This window comes from Equus asinus, chromosome 20, assembly GCF_041296235.1.
Source record: "Equus asinus isolate D_3611 breed Donkey chromosome 20, EquAss-T2T_v2, whole genome shotgun sequence".
Classification (NCBI taxonomy): Eukaryota; Metazoa; Chordata; class Mammalia; order Perissodactyla; family Equidae; genus Equus; species Equus asinus.
Window position 1 is genome coordinate 90,182,104 of NC_091809.1, and position 15,791 is coordinate 90,197,894.

At 42.8% G+C, this 15,791-nt stretch overlaps 1 protein-coding gene across 2 annotated transcripts in view; it reads left to right on the forward strand.

Moving 5' to 3' along the window:
- DNHD1 (dynein heavy chain domain 1) overlaps window positions 1-15,791 on the forward strand; it is a 77,062-nt gene that overhangs the window by 25,713 nt on the left and 35,558 nt on the right. Inside the window, exons 10-14 of one of the 2 annotated variants that reach the window (XM_070490923.1) lie at window positions 3,892-4,146; window positions 4,526-4,577; window positions 8,557-8,819; window positions 8,910-9,153; window positions 13,084-13,241. In XM_070490923.1, coding sequence (XP_070347024.1) covers window positions 3,892-4,146; window positions 4,526-4,577; window positions 8,557-8,819; window positions 8,910-9,153; window positions 13,084-13,241 — 972 coding nt within the window. Of the gene's footprint in view, window positions 1-3,891; window positions 4,147-4,525; window positions 4,578-8,556; window positions 8,820-8,909; window positions 9,154-13,083; window positions 13,242-13,722; window positions 14,192-15,791 lie in introns of those variants that run through there. The other variant, XM_070490924.1, reaches the window with a different exon arrangement.

A 15,791-nucleotide genomic window follows, 5' to 3' on the forward strand; every position in this document is an offset into this window, starting at 1 on the left:
TTAGCAGTCACTTCTCTTCAGTCTCTTTCATGTGGAACAGCTTTCCAATTCCCTTTCCAGTTTCACGTGGACTTGTTTTTCTGGCTCCTTGTCTTGTGGTGGGACAACTCTACAATATGATGTACATTCCAAAGCCATCTCCCCTTCACATCAGACCAAGAACCACCTTCGCTGTACCTTGCTTGGCGCTGTCCCCTCCTTGTTTTACTTCCCTCCCACCCTTAGAGTTTTGTTTCCTAAAGATTATTCCTTCAATAAATCTCATTTCCCCAAGTTCCTGTCTCAGGCTCTGCTTCTAGGGAACCCAACCTAAGAAATTAGACCAAGCTTATTCAGTGTTTTATTCAAATATTCTATAGCCACAATTGTTTTTCTTACCCACTTTATCTTTCAGTTTCTGAGAGATGTATGTTAAAAATCCCCTCCTATGACTGTACATTTATTAATTTCTCCTTGATCTTTCATTTTGGAACATGTATTTCAAAATCATGCTGTAATGTGCATAAAGGTTCATAATAATATTTCCTGGAGACTTTATTAATATGAAAAAGTCTTCATTCTTGTTACTGCTTTTCTACTAGAGATCTCTTTTGTCTGATGTTAAGAGCATCAAGCATTTGCTTGATCCATCTCTTTCTATCCCTTTGTTTTCAGTCTTCCTTTGTTGTTTTGTTTTATGTGTATCTCTTACAAATAGCTGGAAAACATTTAGTCTGAAGATCTGTTTTGCAATAAGCTTATCTCATTTATTGTGACTACTGATAGGTTTGGACTTACTTCTCCCATCTGGTTTTGGTGTTTCCTATTTCCTATGGTTTCTATTTGATTCTTCCTGTGTTTCTTGTCTTTTGTTGGATTGTTTACCTTTTTGTTGATGTTATTGTCCTCTAATGATTGGGATATTATACATTTTATTCTTCTTGTCATTGCCCAGGAACTACTCAGTGCCTACTCATCTTTCTTAGTTTTAGAATGTTGATTTTGTTTCTCTTCATAGACTGCTAGCTGGAGGAAGCCATGTAATTCAGTTCTGGGCAATGAAATGTAAATGGAAGTCACTTGGAAAACTTTAAAACAGGCAAATTCAACTAGAATGTCTTTTTGGACCTTTACTCCTGTCTTATTGTCTGACCCTTAGATGAAATTCCTGGTGATAGAGAAGCCATCTCACCATGATAAGGGTGAAAGTCATATTAAGGATGGAGGAGGAAGAAGACAGAAGGAGCTTTGTTCTGATTGATGTTATTGGGCCAATATGCCATCCAGGGATTTCTTATTGCATTAAATAAATAAACCTTTTACTTGCTCAAGCCGCATTTTTTCTAGTTTTCTCTTACTTGCAGCTGAATGCATATGTAAGATATTTATACCCTTGTCCAACAGGTGTAGCTGTTCAACTTACATTTTATAACAATGTGTCTTTCATGTCTTTTTCTAAAAGCACCTTCTCAGAGAGGCCTTCTCTGGTCACCTTGTTTAAAATTGTAAAGCCCACTGTCACCAGCACTTCTCATCCCTCTTTCCCTGCTCTGTGGGTTTTTTTTTTAAATAACACTTATCACCTTTTTGCATAGAATATAAATTGCTTACTTATTATGTTCATTGTATTTTTTTCTGTTCCCAACTCCCCCACCACAGAGGGTAAGGATTTTTGTCTACTTCATTCACTAGTATATCTCTATATTATAGGGGTGGCATATAGTATGTGCTCAGTGAAGATTTGTTGAATGAATGAATGCCAAGTGTGAATTTGTCTCCATATCTTTCTCCCAAGCAGAATAAGTACCTCAGCATTCTCCTCATTCCCTTTCTCTCCTCTCTCCACCCTCCACCCTTCCTATTATGCTTATATTGATATCTCCTGAAATTTTAATTCTGGATTGTTACAAACATTCTTATTTTATAGCCTACCCATTTATAATTAATAATATGTTTTACAAGTTTCTTTGCTCATCAAAGCTTCTTATAGACCACTTTATCCTCTTATATTCATTTTCCTCTGTCAGAAATATACTATTTTTTTTTTCAGAGAGAATCTGTGGATGGTAAATTTTTGTAGTCTTTGTATATCTAAAAATGTCTTTATTTATCCTCAAACTTCAGTGACACTGTGGCTAGATACGGAATTCTGGGTTTAAAAAAATCTCCTCGGAACTTTGAAGATATTGCCCCTGGTGGTGAGGTTTTAAAATTGTGACTGATTATGCTCTGTTATCGTAACTCTTGTTGTTGTTGTTTGTATGGTTTTATTCTAATTGACACTCAGTAAGCCCTTTCAATGTGAGGTGATACATTCTTTTTTACAAACATTTACTGTAGAACTACCCATACGAGGCACTGTGTTAAGCAGTAGAGTAAATGAAATAAGGTGTGACAGAGGCCTCCTCCTTGAAGAATTTACAACGTACAGATGGTCCCCGCCTTACGGTGGTTTGACTTGCGGCTTTTCGACTTTATGATAGTGTGAAAGCAGTACGCATTCAGTAGAAACCATACTTCGAGTTTTGAATTTTGATCTTTTCCTGGGCTAGCTATATGCAGTATGATACTCTCTTGTGACACTGGACAGCAGCAGTGAGCGCAGCTCCCACTCAGCCACACAATCACAAGGGTAAACAAGCAATATTCTACGCTGTACTGTTGTTGCCAGTGTTTTTTGGATGAGTACCCATCCAACCATTGTGTTTTTCACTTTCAGTACAGTATTCAATAAATTACATGAGATATTCAACACTTTATTATAAAATAGGCTTTGCGTTAGATGATTTTTCCCAACTGTAGGCTAACATAAGTGTTCTGAGCACATTTAAGGTGGGCTAGGCTAAGCTGTGATGTTCGGTAGGTTAGGTATATTAAATGCATTTTTGACTTAGGATGTTTTCGATGTGGTTGGTTTAACCCCACTGCACTGTAAGTCAAGGAGCATCTGTAGTGAATGAGTCACACAAGTAACTAGATAATGATGATGCACTGGACTAAGGGCTACGAAGTGGGAAGCACTGGGTATTGAGGGTGTTGCTAGATCATGGAAGAGGACATCTCAGCAGGTCTGAGGGCATGTTTGTGTATGATGCACCTAGTTTAGGCCTCAACTACCTTATGTCTGGGTCTCAGAAGACTGGGATTTGAGCTCAGGATTAGCAGAAGACAATTCACAGGCAACAATTAATTCTAATCGTAAGCTCTATTGGGCATTGAAAAGGACAGGAGAGCAGCAAGGACAAAAGGTCCATCTGGCTAAGCATATCTTTCTGGTGTCTGCCCTCTGTTTCTGAACAGGACAGGCCCAGAGAGGTGGCAGCTGTCAGCAGCCTTTGTAGGCTGAGGAACCTCCCAGATGTGAGAAGAACCCAGAAAGAGGTTTCCAGACTTTTATCCCATATTCCCCATCCCCCAATAGAAAGTCTGTGTCAGTACCCAGAGAGCTTCTACTATCAAACTATCACATAAGGCAGTATTGTGCTAGTCAGCAGGCCACAACACCCGGGCCTAATGATTGGAGTCCAGATCCTGGAATTATTGCTGAGCCCTACTTATCCAATCTCTTCTCTTTCTTTGTCTAATCTGTGCATTGTGAACCTCTCTATTTACACATGCACAGATTTTCTGTTTGAGTTCTACCCTAGGGGCTTTTAGTAGACAGGCCTGGTCTATCAAATTAACACATGTGGCCTCTCAATATATTTTCTCTGTTTTACATCTTCTCTAGTCACTTAAAGATTTCTAAGCCTAATCTCTACTAAAAAGCAGCCCACCGTGTGCATATCTAGGTTCTAGGTTTCAGGCTCCAAAACCGGAGAGTTCTGCACAGACCAGTGGGTGGCTGGTTTGCTCTCCATCCCCAGTGGAGTTTTCTTTCTCCAGTGAATTTTCCACTCTCTACACTGACAGGTTCATGAGGACACATATCACATGCAACAGGGCCTGCAAGAGCGAGTGAAAAACTGCAAGAGGATCAGGGCAAGCCAAGGCTCCATATACCTTCAGAGGGTACAGTGCCAGCAGCTGGAGCAGAAGCTGAGGCAGGCAGAGGCCTGGTTGCTGCAGCTGGGACGGTTGGCCCGCCTAGTGGACTACATGATTTGCCAGAGCCTCGTGTCTATCATAGAGGAGGAGATAACCTCTTTTGTGGCCAACATTCTGCAAGTGAGGTGGAGGGGTGGCATCTGGAGGTGGGCAGGCAGTCAAGGGCCAGATGGAGGGGAGCGGATACTGACATCTAGCCCCATGACCTCTCCTGGCCCTTTTTTACAGGCTCCAAGGCAGAATCCCTTTCTCTTAGCACAGCTGGTCTTTGATAATTGTGGCCAGCTATCTCATGAGCCCTGTATTGAAAGTATAATCCAGATTCTAACTGGGGGCCTACAGTCTGTCAAGTCCTCTGCCCTGAAGGTATTCTGGATTGGGCAGTGGGCTGTCTGTAGGAATTTCCACTTCCTATACTCTGTGTAATCAGAAGCTCTCAGCCTAGTCTGAACCCTCCTTGTTTTCCATTTCTGCCCCTTCTCCATCCTTTGGCTTGAAGGTAATGCAATCTGCAGACCTGAAGACCCACTGGGATTCCCTGTGTCCTGAAGGTATTTAAGGAGACCTAGGCAGAAGGTGGGAAGGGTGGAAGGAGGGGGAATGGCACATGCACTGTGCTAGTGGCATGGCCGTAGAGTCAGGCCTTGGGTGTGGATGGAGCAGCTCTACCCTGGGTGCTGCACACATGTGTTGAGGAGTAGAAGGGTGGGGGTATTTTTTGCTTGCTCATGCCTGTGCTTATGTGTATGTGTGTGCATTCATCTGAGTGTATTGAGGGGTGTATGAAAGACTGTGAGTGAGTACATTGTCCTTCCTCTGGTTCATCCAAACTCCATGTGGTGTTTCACTAATGTCATAATGGTGTTTCATTTACTGTTGAATTTGATTGCTAAGTTAGTTTGTATTCGTTTGACGAACCCTGCTTATTCAGTATTTGCTTTATTTCATAGGGTTCTTTTTCATTTCATATAGAATAATTCATTAGTATTTTTGAGTTACTTTAACCAGTTATTTGTTATCAAGCCTTGAACTTGTTAACTATCAGGGAAGAAATACGTCTTCACATTTCCTTTATTTGGAATGCTAACATTGTCACAAGTAAAATCATTAAATGTGTCCAGACATGTAGATGCTTTTTCATTTTCCCGTTCAAGTAGTATACTTTCATTAAGATGATTTAAAGACACAAAGTTAATTTTAGGAAATAGGTGACAACGAGGAAAAAGGTTCACTGGAAGGAGCTCATGTCTTTTACAAATCACACCAATTGGGGCAAATTTTTTTCTCAAATGAATCTAGTTTAATTGATAGCGGCTTTTGGTATTTGTTTTACTTGGTACAGTGGAAGGAAGAAGGACTCTGAAATCAGACACATTAGTTTACTAATCTATGAAATAGGAATAACAAAAATACCTAACTTGCAGGATTGTTTTGAAGATTAAATGGGATAATACATTTAGTATAGTGCTCAGCACATAGTAATACATGCTACAGATAGTATCTTCTTACTATTATCCATATTAAAAACTTAGATAAATCAAGATATTTCATAGTATTTTTTTTATTATATGTTGTACTAATTTGTATTATGGATATGCTGTAGTATTTTCCTTTGAATGGCAAAACAAACAAAAACACAAAACTTTTACTCTCAATTCTAATGTAAGTGAAAATATTCACCTGCAATGTCTTGGGTTGTCCCTTCTTTTTTTTTTTTTTTTTAAGATTTTATTTTTCCTTTTTCTCCCCAAAGCCCCCCAGTACATAGTTGTGTATTTTTAGTTGTGGGTCCTTCTAGTTGTGGCATGTGGGATGCCGCCTCAGCATAGCATGATGAGTGGTGCCGTGTCTGCACCCAGGATCCAAACTGGCGAAACCCTGGGCCATCGAAGCAGAGTGCGCGAACTTAACCACTCGGCCACAGGGCCGGCCCCCTGGGTTGTCCCTTCTACTTTTAAAAGAGCAGTATGGACTGATGTATTTAGGGGTGAAATGCCACAATGCCTATATCTTACTTTCAAACAGTTTAGGGGAAAGAGAGAGAGAAGGAAAAACAAATAAAGCAATGTGGCAAAATGTTAATTGTTGAATCTAGGTAGGTGGATAAAGGTGTTCATAGAACCTTTAAACTTTTCTACATGTTTGAGATTTTCAGAATCAAAATTTGAAGGAAAAAAAAAGATCAGCATGGAAAATCAAATTAAAATTGTGAAGGAACCAGAACCAAAGTTCTGATTCAGGATTTTCCCTAAGTTCTTTAAGAAAATTAGAGCAATATTCAATAAAAGTAAATATATAGCAGTTAAAACACTACTAGTAGTCTTTAAGAAACATACTTCCATCTGAGAAATCTTTTACTTAAATGAGGCAAAATTTGTATGGCATTTTAACCAAGTTACAGCATGATTTCAATACCTCTGGTTATACATAAAAATATGAAGAATAAGCCTCCTACAATAGAAAGTTATACATTGACTAGATTGTAGTTCCTAGAAGAATACTCAGTTTAGTACTAATAACATCATTGCAACATATCCTCCAGTCTTTTTTTTTTAATTGAGGTCATATTAGTTTATAACTGTGTAATTTCAGATGTACATTATTATAGATCAGTTTCTGTATAGACTGCATGGTACTCACTGCCAATATTCTAGTTTTTATCCATCACCATACATATGTGCCCTTTTTCCCCTTTCACCCACTCCCCACCCCCTTCATTAGTGGTAACCACTAATCTGTTCTCTTTATCTGTGTGTTTTTCTTCCACATATGAGTGAAATCATATGATGTTTGCCTTTCTCTGTCTGGCTTATTTCTTTTAACATAATACCCTCAAGATTCATCCATGTTGTTGTGAATGGGACGAATTTGTCTTTTTTATGGCTGAGTAGTATTTCATTGTGTATATATATATACCGTATCGTCTTTATCGATTCATTCATTGATGGACACTTGGGTTGCTTCCACGTCTTGGTTATTGAGAATAATGCTGCAGTGAACATAGGGATGCATAGATCTCTTAGTATTGTTGATTTCATGTTCTTTGGATAAATACCCAGTAGTAGGATAGCTGGATCATATCATATCCTCCAGTCTTAAGCTGTGTTCTCTGCCATTTTCCAGAGGATAGTCTTACTACTGGAACATTTTTTGACCAAGAAGACAGTATTAATATTACTATCTGATGTCCTTATAATCTTATCAGGGATTTTCTGCAGTTTAAAACTGAGAAAATGTAATCAGATAATCATTTTTCTCATCTGGCAGGTGTCAAGTTCCTCAGAGTTGTTCCATTAACTTTACTATGACAATATCCTACCAAGATTTTGATCTTGGTGGTAAAATAAATCTGTTACAATAAAAAGGGATGGAAGATTGCTTCATTTTTATTATAAAATCTTTTGATGTACGTTTTGGTTGGGATGGTGTTGAAGTTAGCTTAGAGATATGCTGCAAAGCATGAAACTGTCATTACTGTATTTTTTCCCAGGGGCTGCATATGGCAGGGATGGTCTCTTGGGAGTGTGAGGTATGAATAGTATGAGCGGCAAGAGGAAGTATGGAGGGAAGCAGTATAGCAGTGAGTGGATTCATAGATGAGAGAGAGAGATTTTTTTTTCTTGCCAATCTATAAGAAATTTTGAAGAGATGAAAAGTTGTATATATGTTTGATAAGGGGCTGGCCCGGTGGCACAGTGGTTAAGTTAGCACGTTCTGCTTCAGCAGCCCGGGGTTCATCAGTTCAAATCCTGGGTGCGGACCTAACCACTGCTTGTCGAGCCATGCTGTGGCAGGCGTCCCACATATAAAGTAGAGGAAGATGGGCAAGGATGTTAGCTCAGGGTGAGTTTTCCTCAGCAAAAAGAAGAGGATTGGTGGCAGATGTTAGCTCAGGGCTAATCTTCCTCAAAAAAAAAAAAAAAAAATATATATATATATATATATATATGTTTGACAAGAAGCTTTACTCTGTAAAATGTCTGAGTTACTCATTCGAGGGAACCTCTTTACACTTCCAGACCTCTTTGCAGCTAGGTGTCCTATGTGATTTAGATCTACATGAGACTTCAGTTCAGAACTGAGGTCAGTAGGGGAGAGAAGCAGGGCATATGCCATCCATTCTGCTGGTGGAGATCATAAGAGAGGCAATGTGCTTTTGTAGCTGGTGGTATGGCTGTGACATCTCAATTTACCAGGTAGCACAGAGCCCTAGACACTTAGGCTAGAGTGTTTTTGTTTTTCAGCTCTTCCAATTATTCGCAACCCACTTAATATTCCATAATAATTCCCTTCCTCCTTATACTAGCTAGAGTAAATTCTGTTCTCTACTCCTGAACCCTAACTAATAAGTTCCCTCGGTGGGTCTGATGTACTGTGCTTGGGACGTAGATGTATGTGCAAACTCACTTGTGAGCAGGGATTGTGTGTGTGTTTGTGTGTGTAATGTCTGTGTACACTCAAGGTAGAGAGAGAAGTTGTGTGTGGGCCCTGGAGGGCACACATGGACAATTATGGCATGTACCCCACCAGAAGATGAAGAGGAGGACTCGAACACAGGATCCCTGATGCCCAAATTCCAGGACCAGTCCAGCGATGCTGTGCGCATCTTCTGTGGCCCGAATGTAGGATTAGTGTGGCCTTGGAAGTCTCACACAATTACTGAAGCCCTGGAGGTCCGTGGGTACCGGCTACGGGGCCAGTACCTGCCCCCCAGTTATAAGCAGCTGCAAGAGGACCTAGACAACAACCATCGAATCCAGCAGGCACTGACTATACAACAGGCCCTGCTGGAGGTGAGAACAGAGGTTTAAGGAGTGGGATGATACCCTCCAATTCCCATCATGGCCACCCAGCTCTGTCCTAAGCACCTTGTCTTCCACTAGGGCATGCTGTGGGAGGTGCAGGAATTCTGCAAGGAGCATCACTGGATGACAGGCATTTATGAGTTCCTGCAAGCCTGGGGGCCTCAGAAGCTGGAGTCCATGAGAGGTTGTCCTATCAAGAACTACGTGTTGCTGGTGAGCTGCCTGAACACTTGGCAGGCCCGTGTCTCCAATATACCTGCAGAGCTGGTCACAAAAGGCAGGTTGCTGCTGCTGAGCTGCCGTGACGTACATGCTGAGCTGGGTGAGTGCTGCTTATCCCCCCTCCTTTCCTTCTGCCTTCCTTATTTTATCCACATGGCCTCCTTGGGCCTGGAGTGTCCTCCAGGGACCTTTGGTGTGGGCCTCTCATTGGCCCTGTAGAGCCTCCCCAAAGCTGCAGGTCCCAGCCCCTTCTCTTTACAATGAAAGGTATGATCATTACCGAGGACAGCTTATCCATCCGTTTTGGCTCTCTGCTCTTTCCCCATTCTCCTTAGGAATCATGTTCCTGTCACCTGACACTTTCTGTTTTCATGGTGTGGAAGTAGTTCAAACCAAATGTGACTGAGAAAAATCTTAGCCTACTCCTTAGGCTAGAGAACTCAGTTTCTTTACAGAGATTCTTAGGAATCAAGGGTGCCTCTTCTCCACATGTAGCAGAGTCAAAATGACACTGCAATTTGTATGTGTAAAAAGTTACTCTCTTTAACTAATCTTGTCTTACTCTGTAGTCCTAACTTCTGCTGATAGTGAAAGAAAAATACATTCCAGTTAAAAGTGAAAGCGCTTTTCATTTAAAGCAACACTTTTGCTCTAATTCAGTCTATTTTGGGTATTTGGTCAATTCAAACTTCATACTGCAGTTCAGGGTTGTTTTTGTTCTCAAGTGTCCTCTGTTTCTTTTCCTCTCCAAGGTGGCATCTGGCATTGAAGAGGGCTCTGGGCTGCGTGCTCTTCTCTACTGGCTTCTGTGACCCTTGCTGAGGTGTAATGCATCCCTGCCTGGTCTCTGCCCTCCTTCTCACATTGCTCCCTCTGTGTCCTGAGCTAGTGTAACTGGGATGTGTGCTCTTGGCTCCTAGGAGCCCAGAGTTTCTACCTTTGCTGACTCGGCCCTGCAGGGGCTCCTGCTGGCATTGCAGATCCTTGGGGTTTTAGTGAACCCTTCATCCAGTCTTTGTCTTAGGCTGGCCACCACCATAGTTTCTGCTTCACGGTCCCTCGCCCCTCAACTCAGGAACCCCATCAGGCACTCTGGCTATCAACTCTCTGCTCTCTTCTGTATCCCCTATGGTTTAGAGCTGTGGGGAACTTGGGAAAGTTTGTTTGGCCCTCTTTCTGTCACAACACATCACACCATGACTTCTACTTTGCTATGACTATCTCATGTCATGTGAGCATAAGGGCACCCTGCAAGGGGGTGTCTTCCAAAAGTTCCACATGGAAAGTGGAGCTCAAGCCCACCCTGCTGTCTGCTTCCTCCTCCATCCATCTCAGTTTCCCTCCTCTTGCCACTACCTACACCCACTAGGCCAAGGCCCAGTTGTTGATCTCCCAGGGTCTCCGAGAAATCTGGTGTAAGACCTAGTCTTGTTCCTCTTTTCTCTTTGTCCCTTCCCCTGGGAAGGATGCCTCATGCTATTGTTTCCTAGCTAAGTGCCTCCACCTAGGAGCTGGCCTTGGAGAAGCTCACAGTGGGGTGGACTGGGAAGCCAGTGATGTGTTCTTCTAGGAAACAGGAAGCTTGTTCTGTTTTCTCGCCTAACCCCCAAAGATGGCAGTAACCAATAGTGTCTACTTCCTGCAGAGACTGGATACTATTCGGACGCATGGCTCCCAGGCCTGCTTTCTTTATGAAAGTGGGAGGCCTTGGAGTGAGGGCCTGAAAAAGTTTGCTTGAAAGTGCTTACCTGCCTCACCCTTCCTGCCTCTGCTCCTAAACAGCTGAAAGGACATGCCTCATGAGGTATCTCATAGGCCACAAAAACTCCCCACTCTTTCCCTTCCCCTCCTAAATGTACAGGGAGTGCAGGGCAGGAACAAGGAGGGCCTGCAATTGGTCTGCTTTCTTTCTGACCCTGTTTTGGGCAGACTTTCCTCCCCTGTTGCGGGAAGTCTGTGTTTTTCCTAGTTTGTTAGCGCCTTGATCCTTAGTGCAGGATCAGCTGGCCTCTTCAAGAGAAACGGAGAGAAAAGCACAGGTTCAGAATCCTGGCTCTGTTTTTTCACTGGTGTGTATGACCTCAGATCACTGAGCTTCAGTTTCTTTATTTGTAACATGGACATAATAAAACAGTCACTCATGGGGTCATGGCAAGGAGGATTAAACAAGATACTATTTGCAATATTCCTGGCATTGACTATGGCATGCAGTAGGTGCTTAATTTTTTTCATTTCACCTTATCCCTTTCTGTCTGCTCTCATCCTTCTTGCTGATCTAATTTTATCTTCTTATTCTCCAACTTTGTTCCTCTTCTACCTGGGCTCCCTTGAACAGCAAATGTATCCACTCTGGTAAGTTGTCCTCACCAGAAACTTGGGTTTATCCTTTGCTCTTCCCTCTCCCTAACTGTACCACATCCAACCTGTTGCCCAATGCTTTCTGTTCTTCTGCCTCCTAAATCTCTCTCAAATCTGTTTTCCCATCCATCTCCAACAACCCTTGTATTTTATCAATCCATCACTCCTCTATGCCGTATGGTGTCGCTGTTGAGCTCCTCTCTGCCTTTGCCTGCCTGATGCAGCTAGCCCAAAAGCGGCACCACTGCAACAGCCTAGCTACTGTCATAGGTCAGAGGGATAGTTTGAAAAAGGATAAGTATGCATCCTTGTGTTCTCTTCAACCCTGGGTGCCCTTTGATAGGTTCCTTCTCTCTTGATTTTCTCAGTCTCAGCTCTTGGTGCCCAGTCCTCTTGGTGACTTCCTCCAAGGCTCCAAAAGTGCCATCCCCAGTATGTCTCAATTCTCTGTCTCTGGAACTCACGATCCCACTTTCCAGTTGCAGAGATGCTCATAAGGGATAAGTCAACTTACTTTTCATAACTCAAAACATAAAATATAACACAGTGGAGCTAGGCTGCCTGAGTTAGAATCCTTGCTCTGCTACTGTGTGATGTAGATAAAGTTACTTACCCTCTCTCAGCCCAGTTTGCTTTTCTATAAAATAGGGACAATAATAGTATCTACTTCAAAGAGTTTTTGTGACTGTTAAATGGGTTAGTACAAGTAAAGTAGTTGACATTGTGTCTGGCACATAGTAAGCACCCTGTACAGTATTTTGTGGTATACTACATATTATATTTCTATATTGGGTTCTGCTGTTCTATGTATATTTTAACATCTTTGAACTTAAGAAGTGTATTAAGATTGATGGCGTGTGAGAGTTTAGATGGCATCATTTTTTTCTTTTTTTGTGGTTTATAAAATAATGGTGCTTCTTACAGTCAGTAAGATTTGATGAAGTATCATATTGGTATTATTCCTTCCCTCAGAGACAGTGGAATGTTCATATCTCCCAAGGCAGCTTCCAGTTTTATCTCCTAGCCCCATATCCACCTGACAGCTTCTTTCCTTTAATCCTTAAAAACAAAAAGCAGATTGCACACTCTTCTGGGTACCTCTTCTACTAGAGCAGAGGCAGTAAGACTCCCCAAACAGAAAACTTTCATCTCTGATGGGACATTCTGCTATTCATTGACATATCACTCCTGGACCTTTGCACGTGCTATTATTTCATCTGCTTGGTGTGCTTTTGTCCCTTGGCACATTAACTACTCAACACGTTCAATTCGAGTGACTCCATCTCTGTGGAGACCTTTCGCAGCCTCAGTGGGCCTCCTCTCCCTTTGCTGTGCCAGGTTGAGGGCTCCTGGGCACTTGCAGAGCATTTATCACACTGGTTTGTGACTGTCCATTTATATATGTGTGTTTGCCACCATATTGTGAGCTTCTGAGGGTGGGAACACTTTCTGTCTCACTCACTCACTCTTGTCTGCTGGTGCCCAGCACAGCTCCAGTGTAGAGCAGCTGACTGGACAGTGAGTAGAGGTCCAGTAAGTGTTCAATGAGTGAAGGAATGAATTCATGGTCTGGCTTTCCCTTCAGACTTCTCCCACTTTGGACCCACAGCACTCCCCTAGCACCCCTTCTTTTTTGTGCACCCCCTAACAACTAACTCTCTCCTGTCTTCAGAATCCAAGCTGGAGAGCATCAGGAAGGACATTCTTGCACAGGTGCAGAATGAGTGCTGGAGCCGCAGTCAACAGCTAATGACAGAGCTCACAGATTTCATAGAGGTCTTTCAAACCATCAACTCAGACATTCACACCATTTCACGGTGCTCCCAGAAGGTGGGCTCTCCCCATCCTTCCTTCTCAGCTTATCCAGGCCCCATCCTGCTCAGATGCTCAGCACACTCTGTTCAGGTCTCAGCTGAGCTCCACATGGAGCTTGATGCTCTTAAACCGCTCACATATGTGACCTGCCCTTGCTAATTCTCGCCCTGTTCATATGGCCCTCAGTTTTCTCATGGCTGTGGGAGGCTCTGGTATGAAGAGAGATGCATAATTCTGCTCTCTGTGATAGTCAGATTTGGATATATTGCCCTGTCATCAGGGTAATGATTTGGTGGAGGAGGAACTGTGCTGTCTTCACAGAGACCTGGGTCAAATTGCCCCTGGTCCCACTTGGTTAAAAGGTGGTTGCTGGGGTCTGGAGCCTCTAGAAGGTGGGAGTGCCCCTCAGGGATGGGCCCAAACTGGTGCGCAGGGTTGTCGGGGTGCTGGTCTCATGCTGTAGCTCCTGCAGTTGAACGAGGCCAGTAAGCAGTACACCAAGCTGGAGGAGCGAATGGAATACATACGGTCACTCCATGAACTCATCCGCAACCATTTCAGCCTCTTTAATGCAGAGAATGAGGCGCTGGATGTCTCGGTGAGAGGGCAGTTCCAGGAGTCCCCCATCCCTCTCACTCCCCCTTCCGCACAGCTACATCTACTTGACTGCCCTCTGCTTGCCCCATAGCTTCTGGATGTGTGGGAGGCATTTCAGTTTGAGAAAAGCCAGGCGTCAGAGTTCCTGCTCAGCAAGCAACATGCCATTGTGCCCAAGCTGCAACAGCTGATAGCGGCAGCATTGGCAGAGCTGGAAGGCCTGATTGAGAAGGCCCTGTCAGGTCCCTTCATGGACCCTGCACAAGAGCAGAGGAGCACTGAGCGCCAGCTCATCTCCCTGGAGCGTCAGTTCCAGAACACAGTCAACCACCTCACTGAACTGCACCGTGCCTATGCCGTCTTTACTGGTACTGAGGATCCCCGCCCCCTCCACCATCACCCTGTAATAGACCCTCCAAATGAGATAAGGGTTGGGACTCAGGATCCTGTGTCCTGTGTGAGCCTAAGTCAGTCTCAGGAATCACATACCTTCATTAGTCTCTTTTATAGATGAAAATTGCAGGACAAAATCTTTACATTGGCTATGTCGAGTGTTGTGCTTAGGGTGGGGAGATGAGGCTCACAGTCTGGTAGGGAAGACAAATAGGTGAATGTTCCATTAGGATGTGATGGGGTCAGAGGGCTAAAAGCCTGTGCAGGAGAAATGTAAGGGTGTCCTCTTGGTAGTACTTAGCCTTTGGGTAGCCCTGTTCAACCCAGTCCTGCATCAGGTAGCAGGTCCCATATAAAAATAGGTCTTAATGCTCCATAGCCACTGCTTCTAGCCAGTGTGGTGTAGAGAGGCAGCTGCTGAGGGCCTCACTAGCCCACAGGAGGAGACTAGGACAGATCTATTGGTCTTAGCCCTTCTGTACAGTGGCGCAGCTAGGCACGTTTCCTTCTGCACGTAAAGAACTTTATGGGCTCAAGTTTCTTTTCTCAGATGCAGTCACTTCTATCAGTCACTTCTCTTCCTGGGTAGGGCACATTGCTTCTGAGTTGCCTCTTGGCCAGCCACCAACTATTAACATCTCTGCCCATGCCATGTTAACAAAAAGACTGTACACTTCAAAAATATCAAAAGACAAACGCTGTGAGGAATGTTCCAGATTAAAGGAAGTTAAAGAGACATGACAAGTAAATGTGGTACTTGACGCTAGACTGGATGCTGTACTCGAGGGGAAAAAATGCCATACAGGGCGTTATTAGGTCAACTGACAAAACTGGAATATGGACAGTAGATTAGATAAAAAGTATTGTATCACTGTAGTACAGTCATGTGCCACATAACAATATTTCACTCGGTGACAGACTGCATATATGATGATGGTCCCATAAGATTAGTACCATACAGCCTAGGTGTGTAGTTAGCTATACCATCTAGGCTTGTGTGTGTTCACTCTGTGATGTTCACACAACGACGAAATCTCCTGATGACGCATTGCTCAGAATGTATCCCTGTCGTTAAGTGATGCACGACTGTAAATGAAGTTGATAATTATACTATAGTTATAGAAGATAATATGCCTATTCTTAGGAAACACACACTTGAGTATTTGGGAGTAAAAGGCCATGATCTATGTAACTTACCCTTAAATAGTTCAGAAAAGAATTTTGTGTTTGTGTATGTATACACATGCCCATACACACATAGAATGTGTAAACACAAAAAGAAAATAGGTGAAATGTTACAAAAGGTGAATCTAGATCAAAGGTATATAGGTATTCTTTTTACTATTTTTTCTTGCAACTTTAAAAAATTTGAAGTCATTTCCAAATAAAAAGTTCTAAAATGCAGTGGGATTTACTGAGGAGATACCACAGCAAATGTCCATCAGAGGACATTTGCTCTTAATCCTCAAGTTTGGCTTTATCTTCTCATGTGTCTGGAGATAGGTCTGCTCCTTCTTACACAGAAAGTTCTTTACTTGTCCATTATTTGATGTTAAGATAGCTACTATCAAAGAT